This window comes from Ranitomeya variabilis, chromosome 5, assembly GCF_051348905.1.
Source record: "Ranitomeya variabilis isolate aRanVar5 chromosome 5, aRanVar5.hap1, whole genome shotgun sequence".
Classification (NCBI taxonomy): domain Eukaryota; kingdom Metazoa; phylum Chordata; class Amphibia; order Anura; family Dendrobatidae; genus Ranitomeya; species Ranitomeya variabilis.
Window position 1 is genome coordinate 551586064 of NC_135236.1, and position 23615 is coordinate 551609678.

Consider the following 23615-nt stretch of genomic DNA (forward strand, 5'->3'; position numbering starts at 1 on the left):
TTTTTAATAAAGATTGTAATATGAAGAAAAAACATCGCCAACATGTATTTAAAAATACATGTAACACAAAAACCCAATTTAAACAATAGGTAATTTTCTGATGGTAGCTTCCTTTATCATCACAAAATGGCTAGTCAAACCAAGCACAGCGCCTTGCAGGTGACATAGCCCTGAAAAAACAAAACTATCTTTAGTAGCCAAACATGTTGTTTCAATAGGCAATAGTGGCACAAAAAATCATCCTACGCTAGTGACGTAGACATAGAATAGAAGGTTTTAGGCTTTCAGAATGTGGTGAGACATAAAGAAAAAAAATGTAAAGTAAAATTGAAATAGGGCTGAGCACTTTGTATATCTGTGCAGGTATTTACTGATCAGATGGTGGAAGTTTCGGATGTGATCTGTTTGTAACATTTGCTCTTTTATTTCTAGATACTGGAAGCAGAAATGAAAAAGATTCAGGGATCTATAATGGAGACTACACTGACATTTTATGAGATTTTGACTAAATTGTTTGAAAAGAAGGTGAAATGTGAAATGGTGATCTATCAGGTAATGCGCTTTCTGTAACGAATCATATACTGTAGATTCTTTTTAAATGTGACATATCTATGTGGAGCATGTCATTTATGCTCTTGATGCCTCATATAGCCTAACTAAATCATAATTCGGTTGGGATCACACGAGTGGGTTTCGTTGTCCGTATACAGTCGCAGTTCCCGGACTGACCGTGGGGCTCCGGACCCAAACTTACACCCTCATAGACACATGAGGCCTTACGCTCTCAACTTTCCAAGCATCACAGGATATTCCATAATATGCATGAACCAATAATAACAGTGTACAGGACCGGGTTAGAAGTAAGGACTCATTTAGTGGCCAATCCAGCTGCTGCATTCAAGAGGTTGTGGAATACTAGCGTTGGTCATTATCATGTTTATTTCTAGTAGCAGGTATCTGCACATTTATATGTTGGGCTGTGTTCATACCCTGCAGGTTCTGCATGGGATTTGCGTTATATAAATGAACAGGAGGGGAATGTACATGGAGAATTGCAACTGAAGCTTTTTACTTTTCATTTTTTGGATACAATCCCAGTTTTGACCACTGTGGAATCAGTAAATCGTTTACACACATACTGTATGAAAGTCTACAAATGCTGGGTCTTCTCTATATTGAATTTCTAACCTTTCTATTGGACAGGAAGAACTTAAAATAAGCAATCTTCTGTTCTCAATTCTCATCGAAGAAGAGATCAATGTCAGAGCTGCACAACTTAACCAGATCATGGACAAGAAACGGAAACAGAAGGTGGGGTTTGTTATCTTGAAGGTATAGGAAAGATAAATATCTTGGTACCGTGTTAGCCAGTAGATAGAAAAATATTTAGGACTGAGAGTCCTCAGTGGTTGATACCTTTTAATGGCTAACTGAAAAGATGGTAACAAATTGCAAGCTTTCGAGACTACTCAGGTCTCTTCATCAGGCACAGACTAAAGCAAATTCTGAAGAATCACATATTATCTTGAAGGGGAACTCTAGAAATGGTGCGCTGGTGTCCTAATAATTTCCAGAACTCAACCTAGAATGAAATAAGAAATATAACTGCCCACACTGTTGGTTAGTCTGCACCGTCTTCTGCTTGATCCTGAAGTGCTCACTCTAGCAATTCCTCAGAGAATAAAGGGTTAATACATCTTTGTCTAATTCTATTTGCAGCTGATGAGTGAAGCCTTCACCCTGGTTAATCCAGTGGTGTCACTTAGGAACTTGTATCTAATTGGGAGGCCTCTGCTATAGCTAGTTGTCATCCAGCCAGACACAACAGTGGGAAGTAGGAGAGGGCTTGGCTGAGCTCCTGAGGACACGCAGAGGATGCGTGCTGTGCATTTATGTGTGTATATATTACATTTTAATATGCAACAAAATAGGATCATAGAAAATAAACAGTTTATGGGAATAAGTGCTAAAAATAGGACACCCTGTGATCATCTTAGGGGTAATTCTAACCTAAACATTTATTCTACTATCTTACCTAAAGGCCTTCAAGAGCCTCAGGCTAAAGTCAGCTGAACCCGGCAGGATCAGGTGACCGTCTAATGTGTATGGGAGCCTCACAACTTTCCCCTGACCGATGATGTTGGGGGAGAGAAGATTCCACCCTTCTGAATTTCAGTGGCTGATCTGTTTTTCCCACAGAGATAAGCTGCTCCTGGCAGAGTTTTGCAGCTGCTTTCTCATATAGAATACAGGAACACTTGAGCCGAGCAATCCTGTTTGTGGGGGCTTCGGGGAATAAAGCTGTCGGCCATACCATCATAATGTGTATAGGGGCAATAAGCCTCCAGCAGTACATTAGAGCCAGGGCCGGACTGGCCATCTGGCAATTCTGGCAAAAGCCAGAAGGGCCTGTCTGGTCGTGGACTGCCTTGTCTGCTATGTTGTTAACAGAATCAGTGTTCTCAAGACACCCATACTGTTAAGAGTTGTGATGGAACACAAAGTCACTGGCTCTGTCACTTATCCCAACAGGCCATGGGTATCATTAGAAATATTGGTCTTGTACTAAATCTTCCTTTCCTCCATCCAGGGTAATATTAATAATATATCCCATCTGGTTCTTGGGGACGGAGACAACATGGGCCTGTGTAATTTCAAATGCCAGGGCTGAATTTCATCCCCATTCCGTACCTGATTTGAGCAGTCTATAAATCCCTTGCCCACTGATGAGGACTCAACTCATGCTACTCCAGTCTACACAGCAAAGCTGACAAGTTAGCTACAGAACACAGGAAGCATCATCCTATTCCAAATGCTCTACTACAAAAACTAAAATATCTAACGGTAGTTGTTTTGGAAAGTAACAAAAATAAAGCACAAACAAGTTTATATTAAAAACTGATTTTAGTAAAAATATATTTTACGACACTACATTGCCTTTAAGTGGGTGTTGACTACTCTGACAAGCGCTAACTAAATACTGTTTTCACCATTGTGTAAAACAAAAAAACGAGACACAAGAAACGAGGCACTGGAGCCATGCCAGTGGTCGGCTCTTGGTCTTCTGGGGCTTGACTGACATTGTCATGCCATGTGAGTGCGACAGTACACGAATGGGATGCAGTTGTCACGCTTCCCTCGAACTCCCAAGTTTTGTCCAAAAGAAGTGTGAGAACTGCAGCTTATTACCAACTGCCGATTGTTATGCCACATAAGCATGGCAATCAATGTCACGAGAGCCTCTGGTGACCCAGCGCCATCATCACTGGAACTGCACCAGTGCACAGCGTATCTCTTATTTTTTTTTTTTACACAGTGTTTAAGAAGGGATTTTCTGAATAGTGGCCCAACTCCTTCAAATTTGCACGTGCAGTGCACAAATGGTAGGATGAAATAACTGTAAGAAAGTCTGTTTCTGTTACAGAATCAGACATCACATCTGGTTAAGACTTTCAAGACGGCAGTGGAGTCTTTCCGGGAGTCTTATGATGACCTGGTGGCAGAAGATAAGGTAAAGAAAAGTGGAGTAAGCATTAAAATTCAAGTGCGTAGTTCTTTTGAGATTATGGCATCTGTTCTGGTTTTAGTTGTTAGACCGTGGATTCAAGAAGGAATTTTCTGATGTTCCAGCTCACCACGTGGATCAGCTTTATAAACTGTACAGAAAAAGGCCACGGTATGGGTATTGATAGAAATGTTTCTCTTGGTTGATCTGTTACAAGGAATTTCTGGTACAATTCTGCTTTGTTTCCTGTAGAGTTCAGAGACTTAGGACTCAGACAGAGAGTGAGGCACCATTTGGTGATCGGCCAGGATCAGCCAAATCTTATAAGGATTCAGTTGTCCTGCTAATGAAAGCTATGGATGAATTTGATGATCCGGAGCATATGCCGGAAGGGCTTGATCTTCCAGTATGGGAACGTTTCTGTCTGGCAAGAAGGTCAAAAATGGAATATGAACAGCAAGTACGAAACAGAAAACAATAATCCGTTATGGGCAATTTAATGCATTTATAATAATTGCCTGTCTGTATTTTCCATTACATTCTCTTTGCTGTTGGATTACTATACACTCGAAGCATTGTACATTATGTTCATTATATGAGGCACTTTTTAATTCAGATTATGGGCCTGAAAAAGACACTCTAAGGACATACTCTAAATCTGTAATCACACTGACCCAGAAAATAAAGTTGTTACATCACTTTTCAATCAGGATATGACTGGGTTCACATTTATCCTGTGCTCTGCACTGAACACCAGATGTTGGGGTTTCAATCTAAATCAGCGAAAAACATGATTCAGGCAAAACCCCTGCTTGAACCATTTACTACAATTAGGCAGATTTAGTCATGTTCGACTATTAACTGGTCTCGTCTGGTGGCATCCATCATTTTAGGGATGCACAAAAGCCTGGTGGGCACTGAACATAGGACACTGTTAAAGCAAAGGCTATATGGAGTCCAAAGTGACTCCAAATGCCTCATTATAGTGAATGGTTCTGTCAGAGGTTCCTTTTAGATTCCATTTTGCAGGGATTTAGGTAGAAACACCAACCTAAGCCTTAGCATAGAGCACAGGATAAATGTGAACCTAGCCATAAAACTGATCAAAATATGTTATGTCCCCTAAAATGGTACCAATACAAATGTCAATTAAATCTGGCAAAAAATAAACCCCCACTTAGGTCTGTCACATATCAACAAAAAATGGGGGTTTCCATGCTACTGGTTGCATAAAGGCTCTGAAAAAGCTACATTGACCCCCCCCCCCAAAAGAAAAAAACAAACAAAAAAAAACAATCCAGCAATATCTGCGCTCTCAAACCTAAATGCACCCTATATTCTAAACCCAGTAGTATGCCCATACCACAGCTACAGTCCACATTCATGGCATTACTGTAGTGAAGAGAGTCACATTAATAATTTATGGGATGCGTCTCCAGATGCACAAGCTGGGCACAATATATTGGGCACTAAAATGGTGTATTTACTAAAAACAGTGGGATCAAAATAGTAATTACTTGTTTAATTCATTTAGGGGTGCTGTTTAAAAATTGGGTCACTTTGAAGCGTTTCTGCTTCTCTGGCACCTCAGGGACTCTGCCCCTAAGATTTGCTTTCCAAAAGCCAAAAGAATGGTTCTTCCCATCTGAGCACTGCTGTGTGCCCAAACAGCATTGTGGGATCTATTCATTGTGGGATCTATTTTCTCCTATTTCCTCCTGTGAAAATAAACATTTAGGGATGAAGCATCATTTTAGTGGAAAAACATAATTTTTCTATTTCATCGCACGTTGCAAAATGCAGTGAAGCACCTGTAGGTTTACAATTTTCGCTACGCCTGATACCCGAGTTCCATGAGGGTTGTAGTATCATAAATGGTCATTTTTGGGGGGCTTGCTGCTGTTTTGGATCCACAGGTGCTTTGCAAATGCAACATGGTTTTCCCAATTTATCTCAGCCAAATTTATGCTCCTTGCCTTTTGAACCCTGACCCTGAGGTATTGCATAACAAACTGTGGGGTTCATTTTCTTCTATTACCCCTTATCAAAATGAAAAAAATGTGGCTAAAGCAACATTTTAGTCAGGAAAATTATAGGTCATGATAAAACAATTTCTGAATCCCTCGGATCAAAAGAAGTTATTACCCTATGTGATGCAGCGGTATGACCATACACAGTGAAACAGCAGTGACCCAAACAAGTTCAAACAAAAAGTTCTTTTATTGTGTTACTTCACACAGTCAATATAGTATACGGCTTCTTCATACAGTCCATTAATAATGCATGGCTATATGACGCAGTCAATACACAGGCCGAACTGTCCTTTGTCCAGTTTCCCTGGGTGACCGCACGCCGGTAACAAGTCTCTGTACTCACTCAGCGCACTGCACTCTTTATCCTCCGGAGTGCAGCCGGGTACACATAAGACAGCCCAAGACGCAGGGTGTCAGTCTCACTGGTTCCATTAGCCTCTGTGCTGCTCCACACAGAGAGAGCTCTGCAGACAACTGCCCTGTCTGCTTCCAAGAACACACTGACACACCTCCCCCACTACTACACTGCTTTTAAATCAGTCACTGCTTCACTATGCTAATTACAGCCACACCTGTGTCTGTAGTACGTCCTCATGGCCTCACTACGCTTCCATGCACATTCTGCAGAGCACATACAGCGCCCCCTAGCTGTACCGGGGGTCACTGCCTCACATATCCTCCCCCCTGTTCATACCTGTGGGGTTGAACATTTGTTACCCCGTAAGGGCGAAAGACAGGGCATCGGTATGCCCCCCTGACATCCCCGCTCACTACATTAAGAAACCAAAGTAGGGACCGGAACCATCGATCAACGCACGCATCCCTCCCCTTTGCGTTTCTCCTTCATATTTCATTACGGGACCACCCACCCCGATCACCATTGCAGAAGCCAAACCCTCTTTTCTGATTAACCGCAGATTTGGGCCAGTTTTGGGTGGTCTTTACTTTGTTTACTTTAAGTTCACTAACCCCACGGGTCATTCTGTCACCTAAGTATCTGCACTCGGGCCCCTGTACCATTTCCTCTGTACCCTTACCCGTGCCTCAGAGACTATATCACGCTGAAACGCCGCGGACTGCGCTGGCAACTCTGAGCATATATCTGTACTACGCCGCACCCGAACCTGAGCCTCCCGATACCGCTGTCTAGCGAGCGCTCTATCTAATTTACCCTGACCCCCGGCCCCATCCTTGACCGATGCCAGAGGGTTCCTCGTGCGCACGTCCCCAGTCGCCTCTGCGATCATACACTCTCGGCTCTTCTCATACCTGCGTCTTTTATATCTGCGTCTCCGAAAGGGACCCTGGATCTGAGCTGTCCCAACCTTACCAGGGAACACCTCTAGCTCAGTGTTCAATGGGGTCCCCACAACTTCTACTGCCACAACCTCTAGAGGGAGCCTATCGGGATTACACACTAATCCTAAATTGGCGACCCCTGTGGCATACATCTTAGGATCTTTGGGTTCTATGCCCGAAACAACATCTTTAGCTTCTCCTGACACTACCTCTAGGGGGAGCCTATCGGGATTACACTCTGTCCCTAGGTTGGTGACCCCTATGGCAGGTATTTCAGTATCTTTGGGTTCTGCACCCGGTATAACTTTTTCCATGAGGGTTTACCCTGGTCTCCCACAGGGACCAAAACAGGGGAAAATCTCTTCTCTTCCCAACACAGTCCCATAGGGAAGTGTCTTTGCCACTCCCACCACATGTCTAGTGTCTCCGCATGGTGTAGAAACATTGACCTCCGCGGTCGGGTACTCCCGGATTTCCCCATGGATACCCATCTCCTCCACTTTCTGTCCGTTGGTGTTGTCCCCAGCAACAAGGGAACGATGGACCAGAGTTACTTTACTCCCCGTGTCCAGGAGAGCCTCTGTTCGGCACCCATTCACAAGTACCTGGCACAATTCTGGTTCGCCGCCAGCTGTGCCCGTAGTGGTGATACAGACAGGCTGGGCACACATAGACTCCTGACCAGTGTTCCCACAGTCCATGGGCTTAGATGTTACCGAACAGTTACTAGCCCCATGCCCGGGCTCTGGTGCAATGTCCTGAGTGGACTTATACCGCTCAATCAATTCTATCAGCAGTTCCAGGTGGCCTAGGTCCTCAGCCCGACCAAAAGCTGCATGGCGGCCGGCAGAGCCCTCACCATCCGATCAGCCATGATTCTCTCCATCATCTCATACGGAGAACAGAACTCAGGCTGGAGCCACTCCTTCACCAATTGCAACAAGTCACTTGCTTGAGACCTGGGAGACCGAGTCTCTACATAGGACCACTGGTACACCCAATGATTGCCCCTTACCTTTGGGGTCTCTTCAGGACTCTGCTGTTCACGCCTCACATTAGAGGTCTCCACTTTATATCGTTGAAGCTCTGCTAGCTCCCTCTGCAGCGTCTCCTGCTGCCACTGCTGCTGCTGCAAAATCTCTTGCTGGGAATGTTGAAACTGCAGCGTCTCTTGTTGAAGCCTTTGTTGACTGAGCACAACCTGCTCCAAAAGTTCCTCCATTTTTCCAGCAGACTCGCACAACAATCTGCAGCACTCTCTGGGGGTATGCCTTAGTTCACTCCCTGCATTCTCCACCATATGTGATGCAGCGGTATGACCATACACAGTGAAACGGCAGTGACCCAAACAAGTTCAAACAAAATGTTCTTTTATTGTGTTACTTCACACAGTCAATATAGTATACGGCTTCTTCATACAGTCCATTAATAATGCATGGCTATATGACGCAGTCAATACACAGGCCGAACTTCCCTTTGTCCAGTTTCCCTGGTTGACCGCACGCCGGTAACATGTCTCTGTACTCACTCAGCACATTGCACTCTTTATCCTCTGGAGTGCAGCCGGGTACACATAAGACAGCCCAAGACCTTGCACCCAACCAGTATCTATAAAGACATTGCATACATTTTGCATCTAAAGTCTAACTTTAGCTGGACCTTTTCCATGCAAAACAGATAAGATCCTAAATGGAGTCATATGCATGCACCCTTCTATCCATTGTGCAGTAAAATAATGATAAAAGTAGTTTTTGACGTCATACAGTATATTGCACCTATACACTCATTGATGGTTTATTTAGAAATGAATGTGTCCCTTTACATCTCTCCTGATGCAGGTAAAACGCAAGGCCCTGGTCCTAGCAGAGATGCAGGAATTCCTCCATAAAAGAACTGACGAAGATGAAAGGACACGGCAGGACATTGAGGACATCATTCAAGAACTCAATATGTAGCTAGCAGGTTTATTTAGTGTAATAAGTGGTGGATACTGGATTATCGGCATCCATTGTCCTTACAACCTGACACTTGTATAGAGGTACATTACTTCTCCACACTTAGGCTTTAGAGGTATACATCAGGAGGATCAGTGATTGTATATCTCCAACAAACTGTTATGACAAAGCCAGCTTTATAGATGACATCCAGTGGGACACATCGCTAATAGGCTCACATTGCAAAAAAACACATACATACTTTATACTGGATAACTACAGAGGATTACTGGGGCCTTTGGATAAGTTGGCTGTATAAGCCCATAGGTTCATATTGTAGGGCCAAATCCAAGGGCCTGATTCATGAAAGCAAAATTTTGGCATCAAAAGTCGCCAAATTTGTGACTTTTGTCATCTTCACAACAGTTTCTCCCAGCTCTACCAAAATGGACAGAGCTTGGGTGGTAGCAGGTGTAACACTACAGCTTGTCTAACTCATCTGAACTCCAGATGTAGCACACAGAGGTTCATGCTACTTGTCAGATGCTCCAGATTCATGAAAAAGCGTGCACCTCTTCATAAGTCAGGAGCATCTGACTCCAGCACACCCCCTCTTCAAGAACGGTGTGAACGCCAGTCTTGATGATTTGGGCTCCATCTGTTTAGTGTGGCAATTCGCACTGTACTTTCACCTTGTAATTATGCAGTCCTTAAGGCATGTCTCTTTCTCACTTCTCTTGGTTTCAGAATGCGAAATGAGAAAATGAAGTTTCAGCTGGATCTTACTGTCCAGTTCATACTAAAACAAGGTCAGGTGGAAGTGGAGACCTCTGACCTAATTCCCAGTTATACAGACGCCATACTTCTTCATAGGAGTGTGATAGAAGACCTAAACAGCAATATACGGGTATATAACACAACGGATACAAATTATATGTTATTCATTGAAATTTTGATAAAAATCTAGAAATATTAAGCCCAGATAATACAATGAAAATATTCATCCTAACTTTGGTGGAAGAGCTACCACTCATATATAGAACTCATTGAATAGAAACTGTTTTCTTGCACTAGTGGCCATTTCTGTCAATGTAAATGCTGGTACACTGTCCTATTAGAGAAGAATTCTTCTCTCAATTGATGGTTGGTACCAACTAGTTCTGAAGCCTTAAGACCCCTATAAATGTTACATGAAAATCGGGCAACTTGAATTTCGATCCTTTTGTTTTCTCTAGTTTTGAAAACTCATGAACGCTCTGCCTAGTCTAGTGTTTATATCTGATTGACATGAGAACCATTTTTGGACAACTCTATATTTGCCAGGTCTCCTATAAGTTCCTACAGCTCTAATTATGAATGTATGCAGGACTGATATGATCTAAGCCGACAGCATCCCATTTTCTGCAGCAATAATCAATTACTATATCTATTCTAAAGAAGATACATTACATGAGCCTATTTGGACTTTGATCTTTATTTCTCCACTTTCCTTGTATCCAGGGTTTAGGAGAGCAGAAAATAGCAAGCATGGTGGAAAGCAAAGATTTCCGGAAAGGAATCTTCCAGCTTGATTGGGAACATAAAAAGATACGAATGGAGATGGAAGACCTGAAGAAGAAGTCCAGAGATATTACAATGCTTCGTGTGACAAAAGATATTCAGACAGTATGATGGTTTCCTAGAATCCATAGATTTATAACTCACTAATAGAATTATGGCTGCAGGACTATATACACTGGCTAATATAAGACTAACAATATGGAAACCACATCTGGGGTATTCCTATATTTAGCAAGGGTCCTGAAAACCAGCTCACATACTAAGCTAATAACACTGTACAGCTACAATGGAACACAACAGACTGGGCACAATGTTACAAACCATGGTATGCTTTTTGTGGTTGTTCAGTGTGTAGGAAAGAAGTCTACAGAGTGGCTTCCTGTAAAGTTAAAAAAATGTATTAGCCCAACAGAGCCTACATAGATATTATTATTGCCTTTTCTAAGTGAATCAGGGCCTATAGATATGTTTGGTGTATGCACAAGACATATCACTTTCAGAAACATTTATAGTAGACCCTAAAGACCCCATACACAGAGTAAAATCGTCCGAGACTGTCAATACCGGTGGCTCAGCCGACCATGTAATCTGGTTCTCAAGATAGAAGAATCACGCATTTTGAATTCTAGCACTCAATCCTTTGATAAGCTGCTGCCAAAATTGTCTGGCAGTGGTTTTCTACTCTTGGAATATACATGAACTTCTGAGCTAAGCATCCAGGTGTTTTGGAAAGTTTGCTGACAGCTATCTAAGGCTACTTTCACACTAGCGTCGTACTCGCAGTGCGTCGGGCCGACGTACCGACGCTAGCAGTGAATGCGCCGCACAACGGGGGCAGCGGATGCTGTTTTTCCACGCATCCGCTGTCCCATTGTGAGGTGTGGGGAGGTGGGGGCGCGGTCGGAAATGGCGGTCCGTCGGCAGCAAAAAACGTTACATGTAACGTTTTTTGCAGCCAACGGTCTGCCACAACACGGCGCAACCGTCGATGTGTGGCAAAGTGTCGCAATGCGACGCTAATGCAAATCAATGGTGAAAAAACGCATCCTGCAAGCACTTTTGCAGGATGCGTTTTTGCAACCAAATGACGCATAGCGACGTGCAGTGCATGACGCTAGTGTGAAAGAGGCCTAAGGTGTGTGGTCATACTCTTTGTAGTGTACATTTGACATACAGTATATTGGTGCAAAACGACCACGTAGTGGCGTACAGAACACTCTGCCGCTATGGGACCGTGAGGTAGGGGGGCGGTGTCAGACCCCACCAGGCATCACATTTTCAACTATCTGCATCCTACTCCATCATTATTCTCAGACCAGAGAAGTAGGGGAACAGTGTGAGGTAAGTTATTTTCTTTTTTTGTAATCAATGAGTACATTGTACTCATTGGAGTGATCATACTGTGTGTGTGTGTGGGGGGGGGCATTATACTGTCTGGAGGACTGTGTGGATGTCATTATACTATTTGAAGAGCTATGTGGGGGCCATTATACTGTTTGGAGGACTATGTCGGGGTCCATTATACTTTGTGGGGACTATTATACAGTGTGGGTGGCCGTTATACAGAGTGGACAGCTCTTCGTGGTGCCATTATACTTTGTGGGGTGGGGGAAATTTTACTATGTAGAGTGTGGTGAGGGCCATTATACAGTTTGGAAGGCAGTGTGGAGGCCATTATACAGTGCAGAAGATTGTGCTGGGGCCATTATAATGTGTGAATGGATCTGTGGGGGCCAGAATACTGTATAGAGGGCTGTGTGGAGGAAATGATACTGTATGTAGAGCAATCATTGTATGGAGGACTGTGGAGGCTGCATACCGTGTGGGGCTCTCATTCTGTTGGGAACACAGTGGGGGTATCATAATGTATTGGGGGGGGCACATTAGTTGGTATCATACTTTATGGGCCATGTAAGGGGTATCGTAATGCGTGGGAACACAAAGAGGATTTAATAGGAGCATAATTACTTTATAAGCACTGTAAAGTTGCAAGCTATGCTCTTCTGTGACCCCGCCAAATATACATATATTTTTTTATTATTTTTATGGGGGTGGGCCCAAATAGGGCTTCTGCTATGGAGCCCCATGATTTCTATGTGTGCCCCTGGTCCCACACAAATTGTAAATATATTCATAGGAGTCTGTGAGCTGACGAAGGATAACAAGTGGCTGTTGTACATCAGTATACATTTTTTTGCTCTAGACTGCTGCGATACAAAATGACATTTTTATATTTCTTGACCTAACATCCCATGTAACCACTCGTATCCCTGTCTCAGGATTATCATGTATTATACACATATACACAGCTATGATAATCTATATACTGAGTTATAGACTCTTGAGCTTATAAACTGCTTTGAGTTGTCTGCTTTTAACTGAAATTTTCTTTGTCTAGTTCCTCAATGAAACAAACTATGACAGTCGCATATCTGGTCAGATACTGATACTGGAGGAGACCATTAAAGTTCAAGAAAAAGTAAGTTTTTTGAGATTAGAGAATGAAATTGTTTATTATCAGAAGAAACATGGAGAGCGCTTTTTTTTAGTATAAACGCTTGTGATGAGAATTGAATGGGATTTATTGACACTCTGGACAGTGATATATCTGCTTGTTAAGATGTACCGACCACTGAATCCTGATAGGAAATGTAGGGTAAGTAGAAGACACTTAAAATAAGTGGTAGCAGTGGTTGTCCATCCTGGAGGCAATGTAATCTTACCTGGGGGAGATGCCTACGTAACAAGCACCACTCTGTTTGGTCACCTTGTTGTATTATCATGATTTCAGCTGCTGATGTACGTCTATCAAAATGTTTGTAAGGTCACGGTCGTCAAGGTAGTGCAAGAAAGAAGTAAAAATCAGAACACCAGGGATTGCTCTCCACTCTTTCTATATTGTGCTGTCATGAGTTATATACTGGACCTATATATTACGGTACCTGTTTTATTTCAGCAACATGAGAAAAATGTGAAACAGTACAAGCAAGTTATGAAAGACTTGGAAAAACATATTACCAGAAAGGAGGAGACAAATACACAGCTAGAGACGGATCTACAGGACACACTCCTCTCTTTCTCTGAAAGGAAGCATATTTATGATGTGGTTGGTAAGTTACATAGTACAACGTGAAGACATCAGCAGGACAAAATCAGTATGTTTCATCACACATGGAGGAAAGCGTTGGGAGTTGTCCACATATAGACCCAATAAAGCTGATATTTGCTTCTTGGTGGTCCTGGGTAATGAAACCACTTTAATGATTACATATAAGAAGCCTTCTAGAAATATAGAAGCAATTCTTCAGCCAATCTTAGAAGTGTGTTTCTATAGTGGAGCAGAACTTTCCATAACTAGCAATAACCACCTGTTCAGTGATATGACAATAATTTACTGTATGTCTCTGTTATCGCATGTTTTCTCTGCGTAATGTTTCACGTTTTTGAGAAAAACTGCAAAAACATTATTTAAGACCAACACAACTGAGCATATTAGTATATAGAATATTTAATCTGAGACACACCTGATAAGGATAATTACCATCAAAGAAAAATATGGTGCAGTAAAGTCTCATAAAACATAGCTTTTATTGAAATAATGAATATAAAAAACACTTTAAAAGGAACCTGCCAAACTATGCTATTTCACCAGTTTAGACCCCCGGAGACACAACCCACAGGAGTTAAAGCAAAGATCGCTAAAAACATCCACATATTCTTATTTGGAGCCTTACATGGTTTATTTGGCGAATGGCTTAAACCAAACACCCCATCGATGGTGATGATAATAGCCCAGATGAAACACTTACTGGGAATTGAATTAATATAATCAAAATTTCCGCTGTGGAAAATGTTCATTGGTTTCCACTATAGCCCCCATGAAATATCGAGAATGATTAGTCCCTTCGGCCACACGGACTTGTACTGTCTGGAGGATCTGAGCGGGACGTTAGGGGTCTTGGGAACTATTCCAGATGTATAAGGCCTACTAAAGATACAACATATATTACCGTAGAACGACACTCTTGGCAATCCAAAATACAGTAAAAGAGAATCTCTTCCTTCCCCTACTACCCTTCTATGCAGTCAGTCTGTCCTTTCTTTCTCTTACTGTTTCCCCAAAACTTGTGTTACAAGGCATTGATGGAGATCCAACTATGTATCTATATACTATTTTAAAAAGTTATGCGGGCCTGTTGTCTGACAAGTAAGAGTTATATACGTACTTTTGGTAATTTACAGTGTCATTGCTGATGCTATATCCTATGCTACGTTATCCTATCCTACCGTATGTTATGTTCAAAAAAATCAATAAAAATGATGTTTAACCCCTTCCTGACATCGGACGTACTATCCCGTCGAGGTGGGGTGGGCCCGTATGACCACCGACGGGATAGTACGTCATCACCGATCAGCGGCGCTCACGGGGGGAGCGCGGCCGATCGCGGCCGGGTGTCAGCTGCATATCGCAGCTGACATCCGGCACTATGTGCCAGGAGCGGTCACGGACCGCCCCCGGCACATTAACCCCCGGCACACCGCGATCAAACATGATCGCAGTGTACCGGCTGTATAGGGAAGCATCGCGCAGGGAGGGGGCTCCCTGCGGGCTTCCCTGAGACCCCCGGAGCAACGCGATGTGAGCGCGTTGCTGCGAGGGTCTCCTACCTCCTTCCTGGCTGCAGGTCCCGGATCCAAGATGGCCGCGGCATCCGGGTCCTGCAGGGAAGGAGGTGGCTTACCGAGTGTCTGCTCAGAGCAGACACTGGTAAGCCTGCACCGATGTAAGTGAGATCGGTGATCTGATAGAGTGCTGTGCACACTATCAGATCATCGATCTGTGATGTCCCCCCCTGGGACAAAGTAAAAAAGTAAAAAAAAAATTTTTCCACATGTGTAAAAAAAATAAAAAAAAATTCCTAAATAAATAATAAAAAAAAAATATATATTATTCCCATAAATACATTTCTTTATCTAAATAAAAAAAACAAAACAATAAAGTACACATATTTAGTATCGCCGCGTCCGTAACGACCCAACCTATAAAACTGTCCCACTAGTTAACCCCTTCAGTAAACACCGTAAGAAAAAAAAAAAAAAACGAGGCAAAAAACAACGCTTTATTACCATACCACCGAACAAAAAGTGGAATAACACGCGATCAAAAAGACTGATATAAATATCCATGGTACCGCTGAAAACGTCATCTTGTCCCGCAAAAAACAAGCCGCCACACAGCATCATCAGCAAAAAAATAAAAAAGTTATAGTCCTGAGAATAAAGCGATACCGTTTTTATCGTATAAAAGCGCCAAAACATAAAAAAATGATATAAATGAGATATCGCTGTAATCGTACTGACCTGTCGAATAAAACTGCTTTATCAATTTTACCAAACGCGGAACGGTATAAACGCCTCTCCCAAAAGAAATTCATGAATAGCAGGTTTTTGGTCATTCTGCCTCACAAAAATCGGAATAAAAAGTGATCAAAAACGGTCACGTGTCCGAAAATGTTACCAATAAAAACGTCAACTCGTCCCGCAAAAAACAAGACCTCACATGACTCTGTAGACCAAAATGTGGAAAAATTCTAGGTCTCAAAATGTGGAGACGCAAAAACTTTTTTGCTATAAAAAGCGTCGCTGGTTTCACACTTGCGTTTTTGTCTGCAGCATTTTTTGCACAAAAAAACGCATGCGTTTTTTCCCTATATTTAACATTGAAAACGCATGCGTTTTTTTGTACGGGTTTGGTCGCGTTTTCAAACGCATGCGTTTTTTTTCTGCATGCGTTCATTTTCAGAAATACAACCTGCAGTATTTTCTTGCGTTTTTAAGCACATGCGTTTGCGTTAAAAACGCATGCGTTTTTATCGAAAAAAAAACAGAAAACACACTGAAAAGCCACCCACCACCATCAAGGTGATAAAGAGATCCAAACCCTAACCCTAACTCTACCCCTAACCTCACCCCTAACCGTTTAATGAACATTTTCTGACAGTCATAGTGCCACGTATTTCAGTGCCACGTATTTCAGTGCCACGTATTTCAGTGCCACGTATCACGTATTTCAGTGCCACGTATTTAAGTGCCACGTATCACGTATTTCAGTGCCACATATTTTAGTGCCACGTATTTCAGTTGCACGTATTTCAGTTGCACGTATTTCAGTTGCACGTATTTCAGTTGCACGTATTTTAGTTGCACGTATTTCAGTTGCACGTATTTCAGTGCCACGTATTTCAGTGCCACGTATCACGTATTTCAGTGCCACGTATTTCAGTGCCACGTATCACGTATTTCAGTGCCACGTATTTAAGTGCCACGTATCACGTATTTCAGTGCCACGTGTTTCAGTGCCACGTATTTAAGTGCCACGTATCACGTATTTCAGTGCCACGTATCACGTATTTCAGTGCCACGTATTTAAGTGCCACGTATTTAAGTGCCACGTATTTCAGTTGCACGTATTTCAGTTGCACGTATTTCAGTGCCACGTATTTCAGTGCCACGTATCACGTATTTCAGTGACACGTGTTTCAGTGCCACGTATTTAAATGCCACGTATCACGTATTTCAGTGCCACGTATTTCAGTGCCACGTATTTCAGTGCCACATATTTCAGTCACGTTTAGGGTTAGGGGTAGGGTTAGGGTTAGGGTTAGGGCTAGGGTTGGAGGTAAAGTTAGGGTTAGGGTTGGGGCTAAAGTTATGGTTGGGGCTAAAGTTAGGGTTTGGATTACATTTACGGTTTGGATTAGGGTTGGGATTAGAATTATGGGTGTGTCAGGGCTAGGGGTGTGGTTAGGGTTACCGTTGGGATTAGGGTTAGGGGTGTGTATGGGTTAGGGTTTCAGGTAGAATTGGGGAGTTTCCACTGTCCAGGCACATCAGGGGCTCTCCGAGCGCGACATGGCGTCCAATCTCAATTCCAGCCAATTCTGCGTTGAAAAAGTAAAACAGTGCTCCTTCCCTTCCGAGCTCTCCCGTGCGTCCAAAAAGGGGTTTACCCCAACATATGTGTTATCAGCGTACTCGGGACAAATTGAACAACAACTTCTGGGGTCCAAGTTCTCTTGTTATCCTTAGGAAAATAAAAATTTGGGGGGCTAAAAATCATTTTTGTGGGAAAAAAAAGATGTTTTATTTTCACGGCTCTGCGTTATAAACTCTAGTGAAACACTTGGGGGTTCAAAGTTCTCACAACACATCTAGATAAGTACCTTGGGAGGTCTAGTTTCCAATATGGGGTCACTTGTGGGGGGTTTGTACTGTTTGGGTACATCAGGGGCTCTGCAAATGCAACGTGACGCCTGCAGACCAATCCATTTAAGGCTGCATTCCAAATGGCGCTCCTTCCCTTCCGAGCTCTGTCATGCACCCAAACAGTGGTTCCCCCCCACATATGGGGTATCAGCGTACTCAGGACAAATTGGACAACAACTTTTGGGGTCTAATTTATCCTGTTACCCTTGTGAAAATACAAAACTGGGGGCTAAAAAATCATTTTTGTGAAAAAAAAAAAGAATTTTTATTTTCACGGCTTTGCGCTATAAACTTTAGTGAAACACTTGGGGGTTCAAAGTTCTCAAAACACATCTAGATAAGTTCCTTGGGAGGTCTAGTTTCCAATATGGGGTCACTTGTGGGGGGTTTGTACTGTTTGGGTACATCAGGGGCTCTGCAAATGCAACGTGACGGCTGCTGACCAATCCATTTAAGTCTGCATTCCAAATGGCGCTCCTTCCCTTCCGAGCTCTGTCATGCGCCCAAACAGTGGTTCCCCCCCACATATGGGGTATCAGCGTACTCAGGACAAATTGGAAAACAAATTTTGGGGTCCAATTTATTCTGTTACCGTTGTAAAAATACAAAGCTGGGGGCTAAAAAATCATTTTTGAGAAAAAAAAATATATATATTTTCACGGCTCTGCGTTATAATCTGTAGTGAAACACTTGGGGGTTCAAAGCTCTCAAAACACATCTAGATAAGTTCCTTAGGGGGTCTACTTTCCAAAATGGTGTCACTTGTGGGGGGTTTCAATGTTTAGGCACATCAGGGGCTCTCCAAACGCAACATGGCGTCCCATCTCAATTCCAGTCAATTTTGCATTGAAAAGTCAAATGGCGCTCCTTCCCTTCCAAGCTCTGCCATGCGCCCAAACAATGGTTTACACCCACATATGGGGTATCAGCGTACTCAGGACAAATTGCACAACATTTTTTGGGGTCCAATTTCTTCTCTTACCCTTGGGAAAATAAAAAATTGGGGGCGAAAAGATCATTTTTGTGAAAAAATATGATTTTTTATTTTTACGGCTCTGCATTATAAACTTCTGTGAAGCACTTGGTGGGTCAAAGTGCTCACCACACATCTAGATAAGTTCCTTAGGGGGTCTACTTTCCAAAATGGTGTCACTTGTAGGGAGTTTCAATGTTTAGGCATATCAGGGGCTCTCCAAACGCAACATGGCGTCCCATCTCAATTCCAGTCAATTTTGCATTGAAAAGTCAAATGGCGCTCCTTCCCTTCCAAGCTCTGCCATGCGCCCAAACAATGGTTTACACCCACATATGGGGTATCAGCGTACTCAGGACAAATTGCACAACATTTTTTGGGGTCCAATTTCTTCTCTTACCCTTGGGAAAATAAAAAATTGGGGGCGAAAAGATCATTTTTGTGAAAAAATATGATTTTTTATTTTTACGGCTCTGCATTATAAACTTCTGTGAAGCACTTGGTGGGTCAAAGTGCTCACCACACATCAAGATAAGTTCCTTAGGGGGTCTACTTTCCAAAATGGTGTCACTTGTAGGGGGTTTCAATGTTTAGGCACATCAGGGGCTCTCCAAACGCAACATGGCATCCCATCTCAATTCCAGTCAATTTTGCATTGAAAAGTCAAATGGCGCTCCTTCCCTTCCAAGCTCTGCCATGCGCCCAAACAATGGTTTACACCCACATATGGGGTATCAGCGTACTCAGGACAAATTGCACAACATTTTTTGGGGTCCAATTTCTTCTCTTACCCTTGGGAAAATAAAAAATTGGGGGCGAAAAGATCATTTTTGTGAAAAAATATGATTTTTTTTTTTACGGCTCTGCATTATAAACTTCTGTGAAGCACTTGGTGGGTCAAAGTGCTCACCACACATCAAGATAAGTTCCTTAGGGGGTCTACTTTCCAAAATGGGGTCACTTGTAGGGGGTTTCAGTGTTTAGGCACATCAGGGGCTCTCCAAACGCAACATGGCGTCCCATCTCAATTCCAGTCAATTTTGCATTGAAAAGTCAAATGGCGCTCCTTTCCTTCCGAGCTCTGCCATGCGCCCAAACAGTGGTTTACCCCCACATATGGGGTATCAGCGTACTCAGGACAAATTGTAAAACAACTTTGGGGGTCCATTTTCTCCTGTTACCCTTGGTAAAATAAAACAAATTGGAGCTGAAATAAATTTTGTGTGAAAAAAAGTTAAATGTTCATTTTTATTTAAACATTCCAAAAATTCCTGTGAAACACCTGAAGGGTTAATAAACTTCTTGAATGTGGTTTTGAGCACCTTGAGGGGTGCAGTTTTTAGAATGGTGTCACACTTGGGTATTTTCTATCATATAGACCCCTCAAAATGACTTCAAATGAGATGTGGTCCCTAAAAAAAAATGGTGTTGTAAAAATGAGAAATTGCTGGTCAACTTTTAACCCTTATAACTCCGTCACAAAAAAAAATTTTGGTTCCAAAATTGTACTGATGTAAAGTAGACATGTGGGAAATGTTACTTATTAAGTATTTTGCGTGACATATGTCTGTGATTTAAGGGCATAAAAATTCAAAGTTGGAAAATTGCGAAATTTTCAAAATTTTCGCCAAATTTCCATTTTTTTCACAAATAAACGCAAGTTATATCGAATAAATTTTACCACTAACATGAAGTACAATATGTCACGAGAAAACAGTGTCAGAATCGCCAAGATCCGTCAAAGCGTTCCAGAGTTATAGCCTCATAAAGGGACAGTGGTCAGAATTGTAAAAATTGGCCCGGTCATTAACGTGCAAACCACCCTTGGGGGTGAAGGGGTTAAAAAAAAAAGGAACCTGCCACCAGGTTTGTCCGATATAAGATGTGGCCACCGCCTTTCAGGGCTTATCTACAGCATTCTTTAATGCTCAGGACATCTTCTATTCTCATCCCTTTGCGGATCAGACTTTGCTATTAAAGTCTGTGGGTAGCCATTAAACACAGATGAAAACCTGAAGACATATATACTTCAGTATCTCATCCGTTTTACTGATCCATTGTTAAGAGGCAATAGATAGATAAAAGTTCAGATAGTCTACTCACTTCAGTTTTTAAAAATGGATGAGGAAAAAACGCATGAAACATGGATGCAAAAATGAGGTAATATGGATGACACAATAGGAAAACGGCCCATTTTACACGGCTGTTTGAGAGTAGCTTTACTTGAGAACTTAAAGAAACCCCAGTCTTATAGGAGAGTGCATATAAATAACACCCTTTTTTTCTGCTTACAGGATTAGAACAAAGTTCTGAGAAGAATGCCAGGGACAGATACAAGGACATAGTTCAGCGCAGGAAACTGGTTGATCTCGTAAAGGCTCAAGCACAAGAGATTGCTGTGCTCCGGACTGAATTAGATCGATTCAGGATGAAAACTTTCCCTGCACTTGTACAAATGGATTACTAGAGACCTCTGTCTCAGATCTGGCCTTTCTCATTAAAAGCAACAACGACTGAGTTGTTGTGTGTGATAACGTTTTGTTTATTTTTTTTATGCTTGTAAATCATGTATGTAAAAGAATATGTGATGACATTGATAAAATAATAGTTGAAAAAGTGCCTACAACACAGCACACAAAGTGGCTTATAACCCTGGAAGAAGAAAACCTAGATGTATGTAATATGGATTCACTGTGATATAGTAACATTTTTCTTTTATTTTTAGTATTCCAATCTTGGCATCCTCATCTCACAAAAAATGGTTTGGTTGTCAAGTTAAGAGAAGGGAGTGTACTATACCCACCAGAGGTGAATCCCTTGGCGGACCCAGTACAGGAGTAGGCCCCTGTCCACGCTCATGAGCTTAGTGCAGTACATCCAGTGTGACAAAGTACCTAGAAAAGTAGTGGAGGAGAGATATGTATCACTGAGGTTATTAGCTTCAGTGATATGAACCTAGAAAGTATTCCAGCACACTAAATGCTGAGAGAGGTTAATCTGCCATGTTTACGGCTAGGTTTATTGAACAGCTCAAGATTGGGGGGGAGCTGCTCACCATATCTCCACCCTAGGTGTAGTCCAGAGGACAATTGCACAGCTTTCTGGCTCATTTTCAAGAGATAGCATTCCTGTGTTTACCTCTATGTGCAGCAGAGTGAGCCGATCTACCAAAGCGCCATTTTCTGAGGCCCGTAGCATCTCCATTTTTTGGAATCTGGGGCTGGGTGGATGAGGGCTTATTTTTTTGCACGCAAAGCTAAAGTTTTTATTGATACCATTTTGGGGTAGATACGATATTTTGATCACCTGTGATTGCATTTTATTGCAATGTTTCGACAACCAAAAAAAATGTAAAAACTTAGTTTTTTTTACTTGTTACGCCGTTTACCGAACTGATTAATTGTTTTTATATTTTGATAGATTGGCTGTTTCTGAATACAGCGATGCACACATTTTTTGTATTTATTTTTTTTTGTATTGTTGCATTTTGAATGGGGCAAAAGGGGAGTGATTTGAACTTTTGTATTTTTTTAATAGGGAATTGTTTTCAAAACATTTTTTTCTACTTTTTACTTGCTTTAGAGACTTTAAGCTGCAATTTTTCAATGGTTTGTGCTACACATAGCAGGGCACCAGCCCTGCTATGTGTTACAAATATCATCATCTCCTATGAGCTCCAGCAACGGGCTGGTGTTCATAGGAGCTCTGCAATGACAAGCATGGGGGCTTTCTTCAGACCCCCAGTTGTCATGCCAACCCATTGGCACCCCATGATCATTTGACACAGGCGCCGATGGGTGGAGTTTGTGATGTGTTTCCTGTAAGCGCTAGTTAAATGCCGCTGTCAGAGATCTTCCCAGTCTATTAATATCAGCTCACAGCTGTATACTTAGCCTTTCCCCCCAAAAAAATTACATGGAGCCCCATATAATTAATAACTAGCAAAGGTTAAGCAGACAGCTGTGGGCTGATATTAATAGCCTAGGATGGGGCAATGGATACTGGCCCCTCCCAAACTAAAAAAATCAGCTCTCAGCCGCCCCAGAAATGGCGCATCCGTAAGATGCGCCAATTCTGACGCTTAGCCTCTGTTCTTTTCACTTGCCCTTGTGCAATGGCAAGTGGGATAATAGTATTGGGGTTGATGTCAGCTTTGTATTGCCAGCTGACATTAAGCACAGGGGTTAGTAATGGAGAGGCATCTATAAGATGCCCCCATTTCTAACGCCATAGTCATATTGTTAGAAAAAAAACACGCAGAATAAAGTCCTTTAATTGAAATAAAGACACTGACACCTTTATTTGAAATAAAAAATAAAAAAATAAATTATACTCCCCTTTATGCCTCATCCATTGAAGCCCATGTCCCCTGTAAAAGAAAAAAAATAATGAACAATCATATTCCTTACCTGCCCGACAAGATGATAATACATTTTGTCCCGCATTGAGTCTAGCTCTGCTACATCTAGATACCATGCTGAATACCGCGCTCTGAGGGGCCCACCCGGAGCTACGCTACTGTAACTGTAGCTACATTCTGTGGCAGAGCAGGGAGAATCGGTCTCCCTGCTCTGCCGCAAGGCCACTATGGGGCCCCCCAGCAGGTGGGGGGGCCCCAGTGCCAGCTGTGGGCCCCCCGCCAGTTATCGGAAGGTCAGCTGTACCGGCATTTAGCCGATACAGCTGATGGCATTGATGGGAGAAGGAGCGCTATGCTCCTCCCATCCCCCCTCTCAGAGTCTGACATCACCGATGCAGACATTGACAGGGGCGCAATGATGTCACTAGCCGGCGCCCGCTGTCAGGAGATGAGCGGGCACTCAGAACTGCGGAGGAAGAGAGGTGAGTATTTATTTTTTTACGGGTGCTGCCTTATACTACACAATCTGCCTATAGGGGTGCTGCCTTTTATTACAGGGTCTGCCTATGGAGGTGCTGTCAAATATTACAGGATCTGCCTATAGGGGTGCTGCCTTATATTACAGGGTCTGACTATAGGGGTGCTGCCTTATACTACAGGATCTGCCTATGGGGGGGCTGTCTTA

General features: G+C 42.5%; 1 protein-coding gene across 2 annotated transcripts in view; it reads left to right on the top strand.

The window, feature by feature from the left end:
• The window catches only part of CFAP43 (cilia and flagella associated protein 43), a 125950-nt gene extending 102886 nt beyond the window's left edge, over window positions 1–23064 (top strand). For both annotated transcript variants that reach the window (XM_077265903.1, XM_077265904.1), the window contains exons 28-38: window positions 433–552; window positions 1204–1311; window positions 3425–3511; window positions 3588–3676; window positions 3758–3965; window positions 8676–8788; window positions 9519–9678; window positions 10272–10436; window positions 12730–12810; window positions 13288–13441; window positions 20865–23064. In XM_077265903.1, coding sequence (XP_077122018.1) covers window positions 433–552; window positions 1204–1311; window positions 3425–3511; window positions 3588–3676; window positions 3758–3965; window positions 8676–8788; window positions 9519–9678; window positions 10272–10436; window positions 12730–12810; window positions 13288–13441; window positions 20865–21037 — 1458 coding nt within the window. In that variant the 3' untranslated portion in view covers window positions 21038–23064. The remainder of the gene's footprint in view (window positions 1–432; window positions 553–1203; window positions 1312–3424; window positions 3512–3587; window positions 3677–3757; window positions 3966–8675; window positions 8789–9518; window positions 9679–10271; window positions 10437–12729; window positions 12811–13287; window positions 13442–20864) is intronic.
• Window positions 23065–23615: the final 551 nt, after the last annotated feature.